Here is a 13287-nt window from a genome sequence, read left to right as displayed (position 1 = left end):
CATTAGAGTTCACCCATAAATGAGGAACGACCTCGTCGTAATTTTGACCTCGTTCTTGAATTTAAGTTATTATACATTCAAACTTTTATAACTTTATATTGATATTGAAATCTAAGTAAATATTAATTGGTGATGTCAATTATCAAAAAAAAAAAACTAAAATAGGTACCTACTTTAGATAAAAAGTAAAAGTACCTGCAGCTGCCCTAAATCATTCGTCCTGTCATAAATCATAAAAACATTTTTATTTTTTACTACTTACTTACTTCATTACACATAATTAATTATAATACCTACCTACATATATATAATTATCTAAGACCTAAGTATTTACTTACTTAATACTAAGACTGGCTAGTTATTATTATAATTGATAAAAAGAAATAGTACATTAGCACAACATTAATTATAGATTCTATCTTTTATAGATATTATATTTTGTACCATATTTTCTTAAACTATCAAAAATATACGGAAATAAATATTTATTCATATTTCGGCCCCACGTGGCATCCTGATGATTAAACTTCTTATGTTTTAATGTTCTGTATTCAACATTCGGCAATTTATCACGCAATAACATAACGTCTCTGATTGAAGAAAGTGCGTCATTCTTTCCTGCCAGTAGAACAACTTTCATCGTAACTCTATGCAGGTCGTATTTTGGGGGGTAATAGCTGTTATACACCTCAATGTTTCTCTCTCCATAATCATACAGAGCGAAGTCCTTTTTCAAATATCCCTGAGATAAATGCAGTCCAGTTTTCCTCGAAGTCCCAGTGGGGAAATGGGTAAAGAGCGTTGGCAGAAAGTCCGGTTCTAACTCGTCAGGATCGCTACCACCGATTGTGGATAGGAGACCGTTAGCACATATCTCGTAACTCTTAATAACGGTGCACAATAACGTTATCATTTTGCGTGTTGAAGTTTCATCTCCCATTACTTCTTCCTGTCCCAAGCGCACTAGCACATCAGATATATGAGGTATCGCTTCCAGAAGTGACGAAACTGGAGGTCTCGCATGATTAAAGAAACAAATAGGTGATAAAGCAATGAGGACATTTATTTTCTCATTGTACTCTGGTCTCGTGGAACCCATCACGTAGAACACGGTGTTCCCCAGTGAATGTCCAATAGCACTGAGCGATCTTTCACCAGTTTTCTGGAGAATGAAATCGATAATTGCTGGAATGTCGTAATAGCCCATTTCATGATAACTGTAGTTCCAGAATTGTTTGTCTTTGTCAGGATTTAAATAAACATGTCGTCGACTGTATCGGTTGCCTCTCATGTTAGCTGACCACACGTCGTAGCCCGCCTTAGCCAGGGTTATGGCGAGTGATTTATCTCCGCGAATAATAAAGGTATCAGCGGAATCTACTATTCCATGTATTAAAAGCACAACCTCTCTCTTTCCTGGTATATTAATAAGAGGCAGAATATAGCCATCTTCTGTTACGACATCGTATACCCTGGTGTTAAATCCAAATTCTCTGGCAATCGTTGTATAGTTCCCGCTTAATGGTATAGAGATCCTGCCATGGTTTGCCTCTGAGCTCACTAATATCGTTAATAGTATAACTATTTGTCGCATATCCATATTGTTATTTATGTTTTATTTATAAATATTTATTGTTGGTTTACACAGCACAAACACGCTCCGCATAAGCGAACCTTGGCAACTGATATGATTTCCCGGTTACTTAAATTTTTAACAATGTTAATTTGATTTATCATTTAAATATTAAAGACCTCAAAAAAACATAACACGCCTCACAACCTTTGCCCGATATAAAAAAAATCGGTTTTAATATCAAAATCTGTACCTACTCACCAACAATAGACAGAGATTTATTATTCTCACTCATTATTATATTATTAAAATTTAAATCTATAGGTATTAACTATAGAAGAAAAAAAGTAAACTTTGTTTCACATCACTTGTATAGTTTATAATATAGATATTAAAATCAACAACTGCTTACGCTTTACTTAATATTTTTACGTAGAGAAATGTTAAAAGACCTAGTTTAGTGAAAAGTAGACTAGAATTAAAATGCTGACGAAGTGAGTGTGACTCTATGTAGGTAATAATTAATAAACATATTTATATATTATAAAAATAGTCAAGGTCTAAGTGGAGCTATTTTATAGTAGGAAACTACAAGATAGAGGACTGAAGAGTAGAAGTAGAATGGGAGTACAAGGTACCTACTAATATTGTATTTTGTTTTGCTTAAAAATGTACTTAGGTATGTAGTTGTATTTATAAGGAGGAACGCTGGCTCTTGAGACACAGAGTTACTCTAGTTCAAGAGTCAGCGCACATTATTTTTGTAAAGTTAATGTTTTTGGCAAAATAAAGATTTTATTATTATTATTTTATTATATTATCCTTCTTACTAATATTATAAATGCGAAAGTTTGTGAGGATGGATATTGTGTATGTGTGTGTTTGTTACTCTTTCACGCAAATACTAGGTACTGAAACCGATTACAATGAAATTTAGCACACATATAGAGGGTAACTTAGATTAACATAATATAGAATAGGTTTTATCCCGGAAATCCCACGGGAACGGGAACTATGCGGGTTTTTCATTGAAAACGCGGGCGAAGCCGCGGGCGGAAAGCTAGAACAATAAATAAAATGAAACAATCAATTTGCGATGCACATAAAATTTATTAGAAAATGCACAATCCAAGTTAGTTACAGTTATCTTTTAAATATATAATGTACTTAACATTAGAAATTTAAACATCTACATTTTAATTAATTTACATAGTCTAAAATACATTGTTACACTAGATACATCTAAAAAAATTAATACATTTTTGTACTCAAAAATTAGGAATACTATAGGCAATACCTAGATTAGTAGTAACTAATAACAAGCATTTTGAAAATACTAATTAACTACGATGACTAGATATTAACCATATAAATTTAATTAAACTTTAATGACTTGAACGAGCATATCTTGAAGTAACACATGGTTGGTATACCTGTAAGAAGAAAATCTTAATTAATTCATGTCATCCTACCTACTAATATTATAAATGCGAAAGTTTGTATGGATGTATGGATGTATGGATGTTTGTTACACTTTCACGTAAAAACTACTGAACCGATTACAATGAAATTTAGCACACTTAAAGAGGGTAACTTGGATTAACACATAGGATAGTTTTTATCCCGAAAATCCCACAGGAACGGGAACTATGCGGGTTTTCCTTTGCAAACACGGGCGAAGCCGCGGGCGGAAATCTAGTGAACATATAGTTAACTGCAGAATGATGAAGAGAATTAAATCTCCAAAAAAATCACATAGGTAGTTACCTACATCAATTGAATCTCTAAAAAATAGTAATATTATCAAAAATACAAAAATATACTGTATCAAAAGTTGTTTTTGTTTTCTAAACTTTAAAATTATGATTTATTAATTCTACTTACATGTACGACCTTCTAAAGTAGATAAATCAATAAAAATATTATATAGTTATATTGTTGATTCAAAGTTGCTCAACAAATGTTCACATATTATGGTTCACATGAACACGGGACTAATAAAACATGTACTTATTTATATACTTATCAAGAGCCGAATTTACCTTTTCCCTTTTTGATATTCCATTTCCGCTGCGGAGTAATGTAAGGCAGCTTATAGTTATTCTCTTTCTGCTTGATTTCGTTTGAAAACCTTTTTGAATTGGGATCCTTTATTTCAATATCTGACACGACAAATCCACCGACACCGGGTTCGTATCTAAAAACGTTAAATATTTTGAGATAAAAAATGTAAAAGAGCAGAAATTTTTACATAAATTTTCCATGTTGTTTTCACTAAAAAATGTAGCTTTCCGCCCTCGTATTTTTTGTACTTAGACGCGGCGAAGGATGTTGTTTTATAATATTATTTAAAATCTATATATTTCGTAAAAAATAAGTAATTAAGAGTACCTAAAAGAAGTAAAAAAACTAGGTAGGTAATGTAACTTTTATTGATACCTATAATACTTTATTGTGCTTTTTTAAATGACTTTTTAATAGAAATAATTAAGGGAAGATAATTTTTTTTTTATTACAACTTACTGATCATCCTGTTCCTTTTGCATTGCATTCCAAATTCTGTTAAGAAGGAGTCCACTCTTCCAGTCAATGTCTTCTGAACTCAAGTTAAGATACGATGCGGCCTTCAAAAATTCGTCTATCTGTAAGGTTGTATAATTCTTGTTCATGAATTATTTATATTGCATTCTATATAACTAAATATAATATGTACATTTATATAATTAATAATATTATTATTTACATACAAATGACTTTTAATGCGTTATACACATAATATTAAAAAAGTACAAAAGACATCAACAAGTGTTTTTGTGCTAAGTATAATAATAATTAAGCACTTAAATCCGATTTGGAATTTCCTTTTTTTTATAATAAACTAGTGGTCCGCCCAGGCTTCGCCCGTGGTACACATTTCGCAATAAAAGGTCTATGTCCTTTCTCGGGTATCAAAATATCTCCATACCAAATTTCATGCAAATTGGTTCAGTAGTTAAGTAACAGACAGACAGACAGAGTTACATTCGCATTTATAATATTAGTATGGATTATCAAAAAATGATTTTATCTAATATATAAAAATCAATGCCACTTTTCGTTGTAATTCCATAACTCGAGAACGGCTGAACCGATTTCGATAATTCTTTTTTTATTATATTCCTTGAAGTACGAGGATGGTTCTTATGTAGAGAAAACGTTAATATGTACCACGGGCGAAGCCGGGGCGGACCGCTAGTTAATTATAAACTTGATATCAACACAGGAAAGACGAAATTTCTGAATAAATTAATAACTGTGAGGTCACTAGTATTTCAAGGAAACATATTAAAATATGTATTTTGCTTATTACCTATTCGAAGGAAAAAATGTCAAGCGTGTGAATCTACTCAATACGCAAAGTTTTCTTTCGTTTTTGTCGAGCCGTTCTTGAGGTTTTAACAACAAGCAACACACTTGGTGATTCAATTTATTCTATAAATTTACTAACCTGAGCTTCTGTATCCTCTTGATATGGAGAAGCGGAGGCTGTCATCACAAGAAGAAAGAATACTGCTGACTTCATATTGTCGCCACTGGATACAAATCACCACCTGTAGTACAAATATTTTATAATTGTAAAACGACTAATTTATTTCAACTCCTCAAAGCTGCAGTGGTTAATGAATAACGAGTGAGCGTAGATCCGAGGGATCCTGGATTAGATTTCAGTTGGAGACGAAGAAAAAGTTGGAGGATCATGTCCTTTTTTTTTCTGGGGAAATCTTGCATAGATACCCACTGCCCCCGCGCGGGGAAGGAGCCGTGGGTTATGTCGGATTCTTACCGACTAAAACGGGCGGTTGGAATTATTCCGCGAAGGATCTTGTCCCTGAACAAAATCGATCAGTGGAACAGATGTTTGCATTAAGCATCGGCCCGATACCCATAAGGGACACAGGACTTCACTACTACATTTTTACAGGACTAAACAAGAACTTAGCAACTCGTAATTTTTAAGTAGATATATGTTGTTCAAATCGTAAGCTCTTGAATATCAATTAAAGGAACTGAACTTAAGGTACCGTAAAATGCTGTAACATTGCCTTTATAGCTCAACATTGCCTAAATTCAAAAAAGTTAAATTATTCCCGCTGCCAAATGTTTTTTATTGTCTATGGTATTACTAAAAGCAAGTCGGCAATCTGTATGGCAACATTCAATCACACGTCACTCCAAATTTTAGTTAACAAACTGTCAGAGTCCGTTTCATTGTCGGTGCGGATACTCGCTTTTTACCGGCTCTCAGGAAAATTTCATTTTGTGAATATTTATGCTTTATTTTCTAGCGTAATATGTTATATAGCAAAGAAAATATTCTCTTTTATGTATTTTAACTGTTTTTTCTGTATTATATCTTAATTCAAACCGTTAAATCATGGTCGGCAAAGTTGTGTCAGATTTTCGCAACTTTTTACTCAACATTATCTAGGGTTAGGGCTGCCCCTTTTAATTTTTTCAACAAACTCTTAATCGACCGTGGTTTTGCTTGTGTAATTGTTTTTTTTTTGTAATTAATCTAACAACGTTTTATAGAAGCTAGCTAACTATTGTTTCTTTATTTATCATCATCAGAAATTAAGGATGTCGAATTTAATTTTCTTTAAGTCATTTATAGTACTTATGATTACATGAGCAACCCACCCAAGAGTAGAAGAAAACCAGGGGCTAGACAGTACTCCGATTATTCGCTGGAGATGCTGAATGTGGCGGTAGATTTAGTCACATGTAAGAAAATATCTTCATACGAGGCGGAGAAGTAATTCGGTATTCCTAGGCGTACTGTTCTTAACAAAATATGTAAGAATTTTAATGTAAAATCTGTGGGCCATCCTACAAAATTATTTGCAGAAGAAGAAAAGCATATTGCTATTTGCTGAGGTTGTTAATTTATCAGCAGAGTTCGGTTGTCAATTGAGTATGATTGACTTGCGTATTGTTCTGCACGATTATTTAGAAAAAAAAATACCGATTGCAGGTTTTTAATGTAAAATGTTGGAAAACTATTTGTTGATCTCATTAATGTAAAACTCTTTGTTTATTTTATGTAAAACTATTTGTTGATCTCGGCAGGCTGATTTTGTAATTTTTATTACTTATACGTAATAGGTACCAACATTAAAATAATGTTATTATCTAATATTATTACATATTTGTTTTCCTATGAAAAAAATGTGATTAAAATTTAAGTACAACAATTTGATTTATTAAAAATATATTTGAATATTAAGAAAAATTGTTGCATTTCCTTTGGGGCAGCCCTACACCGAACTCACTTTTGTATGGGAGTTTTAGAGAAACATGCACAACTTTGCCTAGCATTGTAAAAAAAAAATCCTTGTGCTATTCAAGATTCAGTGAAGTCTGATGTGGAAAAGAACTTCATGGCAATATGGGTGTCAAATCCGTTACCAAAATACCTATTCATTTAAAAAGATATTATGACAGGCAATGTTGTAGTTTTTACCTCAACTTTGCCTACGTTTTCAAAGCAATTTTTTGGTGCTTTATAGGTGTTTTTTTTACTAATAGCAAATGTATTCCTATAGCTTAAAGTCCAATATTGGACAGTAATTGAAAAAACATACGACTTTCTTAACGATTAAAGATTTATCGAAGAAAAACGTCAAAATCCGTGCAAAGTTGCAGCATTTTACGGTACCGATAAATTTCTAAATAATCGACGCACTTCAAGTCCACAGGGTCAGATTTGTTTTTAAAGCTTCTCTTTACTTCAGTCAAGTGTTGTATTGTTTAACTTTTCTCGACCTTTTCAAAAATTTCTTTCCATAGAATCTTACCTGCGAACTTTTTTAAATAGCATTGCTTGTTTGAGAAATAAATCAATTGTTGAAAAATATGTAAGTAGGTACTAGAATTATATAATGATGTATAAAATATACTTAGAACTACCCAAGAATTTGGATTTATGTTCAAATTTTACATTGAACCAACCTAGATTTCATGACAGATTAAAGCTTTTAATTATTCAATAATTACAGAATGAGAAGCTGATTATACATACTATTACTAGCTGCGCTTCGCGGTTTCACCCGCGAGGCTCCGCTCCTATTTGTCTTAGCGTAATGATATTTAGCCTATAGCCTTCCTAGGTAAATAAATGGGCCATCTAATACCGAAAGAATTTTTCAAATCGGAACAGTAGAACTTCCTGTTCAAACAAACAAACAAACTCTTTAGCTTTATATAAGTTTATAATATATATAACCACAGACTAATAATAATATACTACAGACTAATAATAATATACTACGTATACAACAGACGGTTCACTCCATACAAAAAAAGTTGCACTATGAATTTGCGCAATTAAAGCGCCAGTGGGGAAAAAACGTACTACATGTTCGATTATATCTCTTGGTCTTTTGCTTTTAACACACTAGATGGCACGTTAAACACAGACTTGAAGTTCTTTTCCTTCCAGAGCCACTAGATGGCACTAATGTAAATATATGTACACGTACCTTTTATTTTCAAGTCTGTGGCGTCAAGTGTCAATCAACATAATAATAAAAATAAATACCTACCTACTCGGATTTTTAAATAAACAAAGTAAAATGACTTATTTAGTCACAGAGTACATTATTATGACTGGTATTTAGTTCATTTTATTTACGAGATTCTGTCAAAACCAAAACGAGAAGCTTTGTTTGTTTTCGTTTTTAATTGTTGACTAATATTTAAAAAATAAGTGCTAAATATGGTTTATGGATGGACTGTGAGGTTATGTAGAATCTACAGGCAGAAAATAAGCTTTATATGGTAAACTGATATTTTCTCAGAACATAAATTTTTACAAACATGATTTTTTAATGATTGGTTTATGGATTTGTAACCCAATATAAGATTGTTTTATTACAGACTTATTGCTTACGTTCGCAATAACAAATTTGTTCAAGAGAGGAGAAGAATTAATCCATCCCAAATGTAAATAATAATACGATTCTCCACAAAAACATTGTAGACACAAGAAAGGGATTTCTACATTTGCTACTAAGAAGGATATGGGATCATGAAGGATTTCATCTGTTTTAATACCAGTAAAATGGAATGAGCGCCGTGGCCGTGACTGTGTTTGGTACATAAAGAATGACAAACATTCAACTTGAAATTATGAGTGCATTACGGGCAAGGGCACAATAAGTTGCCCTTTGACTAAGATGTACTTAATTTTAAGGAACACGAAAATGGATGGCTAGAATAGGTATAATCGCATACATAGTATTTATTTCTAGTCTGTTGTATAAATAATCAAAGACTACAAAATATAATGAACTATGTCTTTAATATTAATTTTACAGTTTACAGTGTACTGTGTAGTGTGTAATCTATTGTATGTGTGCGTCTAGAATATATAGTCCTGTTGTTCTACAGTTTAAGCAGTTCAATACAAGCTTACAGTCGAGTCAAGTGTTTCACTAACCACCAACCATTGCATGGCAACCCTGCCAGTTTTGTAAATTGTAGTCTACCTAACCTGACTGTTGGTTTTGATTTGTATCACACAAAAAATACTATAGGTACCAAATTTCAAGAAATAAGAATTAAATACCTATTTGATTTAATTTTACTACTATACAGGAGCTTATACATGAAACATGACCAAAGCAGGGCTTTGGAGAAAGTGTGTATGGACAAAGACCACAATACATATGGTGCGGACAACTGCATGAAAAGCATGCAGTAAGAGACATTAAATAAATAAATAAATAAAACACATTTATTGTCAAGATCACAACACGAGATACATTTATAAACAAAGGAAAAACAAAAAGAAATAAAAAGAAAAATAATTAAATAAAAATAATCTTATTCCTAAGAAGTGAGTGACCTGATAAATGGAGCCAACTAAGTATATGATGGCAATGTGATTAATACCTTACCACCACTGATTTTCAGTGACCCCAAGTGACTATTGGAGTTTCAGTCTAGAATTGTATATAATGATAATTTAACATGAGTATATTATGTGAAAGATATATTTCTATTAATATGATAGATACTAATAAATAAATACATCAGTTAAAACATGTAATATAGGTAGCTGGTAGATATAATATCAGTATGTAATTATGTATATACTTAATGTAAATAAATAAAATGTAATTATGTATATGTTACCGGAAATGTATGAAATCAAGGAATTGTATACAAATCCTAGTGGTTAAGGACGCTGTCACAAATCTGCGTTACTCAAATTTAGGTATCTAACGTCGCCACGTGGTTCGCGGGAACATCACGCTCACGTAAACATAGCGTAAGCGCATTCCATTTTATAGACCATCTTCATACTTGATATTATTTTTAATTTATTACGAATTTTAAAAATTCATTTTGATACTTTTATAAGTAACTAGGTAGGTAGGTACAATTATTGTGATAAGTATGTTAGTAACTAACTTTAAAAAAAGTGTGTGTTTTACAAAACCTCTAGGAATTGTATGCAATATCTAGAAGCTTTTTAAGAAATGTTTAAAATATGTACTTTTTTAAGAATTATCATACATATTATTATGTTACCGGCAATGTATTAAATCCGGCATTGTATACAATTCTTAGAAAATATGTATGTATGTTATTCCGAGTTACGGTCCGAATTAAATAAATTAGATTCGTCACATTACCTAGGAAATCTGATCTTTTCCTAAGGAGCAAACACATATTTTGCAAATGTGGATGGTTTTTGGGGAAGCTATTACCCGAGGTCAAAACTAAAATCCAAGATGGCGCCGACGAAAATTTTACATCTTTTCGTCATGGGTGTCATTTTCATGGTTTTTGGGGTAGCTATTAATCAATATGAGGTCAAAACTAAAATCCAAGATGGCTCCGACGAAAAATTTGACATTTTTTCGTCATGGGTGGCATTTTCATGGTTTTTGGGGTAGCTATTAACGAATATGAGGTCAAAACTATAATCCAAGATGGCGCTGATGAAAATTTGACTTTTTTTCGTGATGGGTGTCATTTTCATGGTTTTTGGGGTAGCTATTAAACAATATGAGGTCAAAATTAAAATCCAAGATGGCGCCGACGAAAATTTTACATGTTTTCGTCATGGGTGTCTTTTTCAAGGTTTTTGGGGTAGCTATTAACCAATATGAGGTCAGAACTAAAATCCAAGATGGCGCCAACGACGATTCCTAAACATTTATTTCAATGCTCTTTAAGATTATTTCTCTCTCTCTCTCTCGTAGTATATAAGAATTCGACTATACAGGGTGCCCCACTATCGGTATACTAAGTGCTAAGGGACTTGTAGTTTTGCAAACCCTAATCACGTAAAAATACTTAAACAACAAAATGAGGGTAGTTCCGTACCTACAACGATTAACAGCTGTTTTGTATCGTCATAAAGTAATAAATTAATTAAAAGTGATATTGTATATGTTAAAGTGTTTTCTATTGCTAAAAGTGATCTACTAAGTTCATCCCTACAAAATAAATGTAAAAGCCGTTGAAAAGGGACTTGTTTAAGGTACTGTACTGTGTCTAAAAAATCGTTACAAAATCTCCACTTCCCGATTATACTCCAGAATTTATAATAATCTTCCATAAATACTTATTTAAAATGCACTGCTCAGCTTGCTATAAAACAATGAAAAAGGAAGAACTTGAATGTTCTAAGTGCAAGGGCTGCTATCATCTAATGTGCCTTAATATGAGCATCGCTTATTTCAATACTAATTATAAGGAAAGTAAACAAAAGTGGTTATGCCCTACTTGTTCCAATATTACTACTCGGAAAAAGGGAGAAAACACACCCGTTAGACGGCTTCATGAACCTACTTTGGAGGATAGTATAATGTCCTGTGAGGACGTCACTCAGGACATGTCTATTGCTTCCGTGCCCATGGATCAGGCCACTACCATTAGTATACAACAATTCTCTTCGTTGCTCGAGTCTAAATTTGAAAATTTGGAAATGAAACTTACCAAAAATCTAAGCATCGAAATTTCGGCAGCAATGGATATGTTGAAGAAAGAGTTAAATGATACTACTGACTTATTGTTTGCTCAAGTAACACAAATGAAAAATGATTTATGCACATACCGCGATCGGATAAATAAATTGGAGTCTGAAAACTCGTCGCTGCATTCTAAATTATCACAACTTAGTAAACAAAATCTCGACGCTGCCGCCACTTCATCCATGCTTAAAACAATAAAACAACTTCAATCCGAATTAAACGAGCGAGATCAAGTAAGTTTACTCAATGACGTTGAAGTATATGGTATACCCGAATTTGAAGGTGAATCAGCTACGCACATCGCTATTACTTTGGCAAAAAAACTGGGAATAACATTAGAGGAACGCGATATAGTGTGTGCGCGACGCATCGGCCCTAAGCGCCGGTCAATTACTACCGGTGTAAGTAATGATTCATCGAGATTGATCGTAGATAAGGATCGCCCCACTCGTACGCGTCCTATTACAATTAGTTTCGCACGGCGTTCACTTCGAGATGAGCTCCTGAAAAACGCTCGTGTGCGACGAGGTACTTCTACTTCCGACCTAGGTTTACCTAATCATGATGTGAAACGCGTACATTTACATGAAAGGCTGACACACAAAAATCGTGTAATATTTGGTAAAGCCCGTGCCCTGGCCAAAACTAAGCAATGGCGATTTATCTGGACCAGGGATGGAAAAATATATGCCCGTCAATCTGATTCTAGTAACGTTTATGCTATTCGTTCCGAGGAAGATATTGAAAGTGTTTTTACTTTACTCCCTAATCATAATCCAACTGTCTAATTCTATAGTTACATTAAAGCTGTTTTATATAATTAACAATAGTAATAGTACCTTGTCACTCTTTTACTGCATTTATATAGATAGTTTGTGTTGTTACTGTTCAAAATTATTTTTCACACATTCCGCTCATTCAAATATTTGTAATATTTATGCCATATTTCAATTATATAAATTTTTTGGTTGTTTAATAATGTACACTAATGGTCCGATTGTAACTTACTTAAACTTTCTTCAAATAATGATTATGTCAAATAAAAACCATTTTATTTTACTGAATTACTATGATGATGAATATTATATTGTAATATTATCCCTGATATATTATAATGTAAATAATGAGTACTTTAATCTGAAAATTAACTTTTTGATTCTATATTATGTGATTAAATATATTTTTGCTATAGTTTCCAGGTATATATTTATGTTTTACGTACATAGGCAAAACATTGTATTTTATAATGCTATGCTCAAATTATATTATAAAAATTTTATAATTTATAATTCATTTCAATACTTCACTATTTATTCACATCATTATATTATTATTTCCTATGTAATAATTTATATAGTTGCATCTAAATTATGTTATTATTCTATTGTTATTTTCCTATATATAAAAAATGGTTAAAAATATTTATTTAAAAATTGGTTTGTTTAATGCTGGATCATTATGTACAAACCATGATGAGTTCCAAGTCGCTTTTGAGAAACATATGCCTGATATCTTCGCAATTAATGAAACCTGGCTACGAAAAGGTCATGAAGGGCAAGCTCCGCGTCTCCCTGGTTATACTTTTCGTCACATTCCTCGCCCACCAGGCACGCGATCACGTGGTGGTGGAGTAGGATTTTTTATTAGTCAACAGCTTTCTTTTCGTATATGTAAACACCCTAATAG

At 32.5% G+C, this 13287-nt stretch overlaps 3 protein-coding genes and 1 long non-coding RNA gene across 4 annotated transcripts; 2 read left to right on the top strand and 2 right to left on the bottom strand.

Annotated features, from left to right (window-relative positions):
• Positions 1-211: 211 nt before the first annotated feature.
• On the bottom strand, positions 212-1600 carry LOC123696192 (lipase 3-like). Its single transcript, XM_045642251.1, has 2 exons — positions 623-1600; positions 212-220 (listed from the first exon to the last, which is right to left on the bottom strand). The coding sequence occupies exons 1-2, from the start codon at positions 1598-1600 to the stop codon at positions 212-214; spliced, it is 987 nt and encodes a 328-aa protein (XP_045498207.1).
• A 1276-nt stretch (positions 1601-2876) lies between these two features.
• On the bottom strand, positions 2877-5150 carry LOC123696470. Its single transcript, XM_045642642.1, has 4 exons — positions 5061-5150; positions 4097-4215; positions 3616-3770; positions 2877-3006 (listed from the first exon to the last, which is right to left on the bottom strand). Exons 1-4 carry the CDS (start codon positions 5133-5135, stop codon positions 2948-2950), a joined length of 408 nt encoding a protein of 135 aa, XP_045498598.1. The 5' UTR covers positions 5136-5150; the 3' UTR covers positions 2877-2947.
• Positions 5151-8150: 3000 nt separating this feature from the next.
• On the top strand, positions 8151-9707 carry LOC123696475. The gene is made up of 2 exons (XR_006752082.1): positions 8151-8392; positions 8492-9707. It is a non-coding gene; the product is annotated as an uncharacterized LOC123696475 (long non-coding RNA).
• A 1728-nt stretch (positions 9708-11435) lies between these two features.
• Positions 11436-12389, top strand: LOC123696191. Its single transcript, XM_045642250.1, has one exon. It carries the CDS (start codon positions 11436-11438, stop codon positions 12387-12389), a length of 954 nt encoding a protein of 317 aa, XP_045498206.1.
• Positions 12390-13287: the final 898 nt, after the last annotated feature.

This window comes from Colias croceus, chromosome 12, assembly GCF_905220415.1.
Source record: "Colias croceus chromosome 12, ilColCroc2.1".
NCBI lineage: Eukaryota > Metazoa > Arthropoda > Insecta > Lepidoptera > Pieridae > Colias > Colias croceus.
The sequence above is the reverse complement of the archived record's forward strand: the minus strand, read 5'-3'. Positions and strand labels throughout refer to the sequence as shown.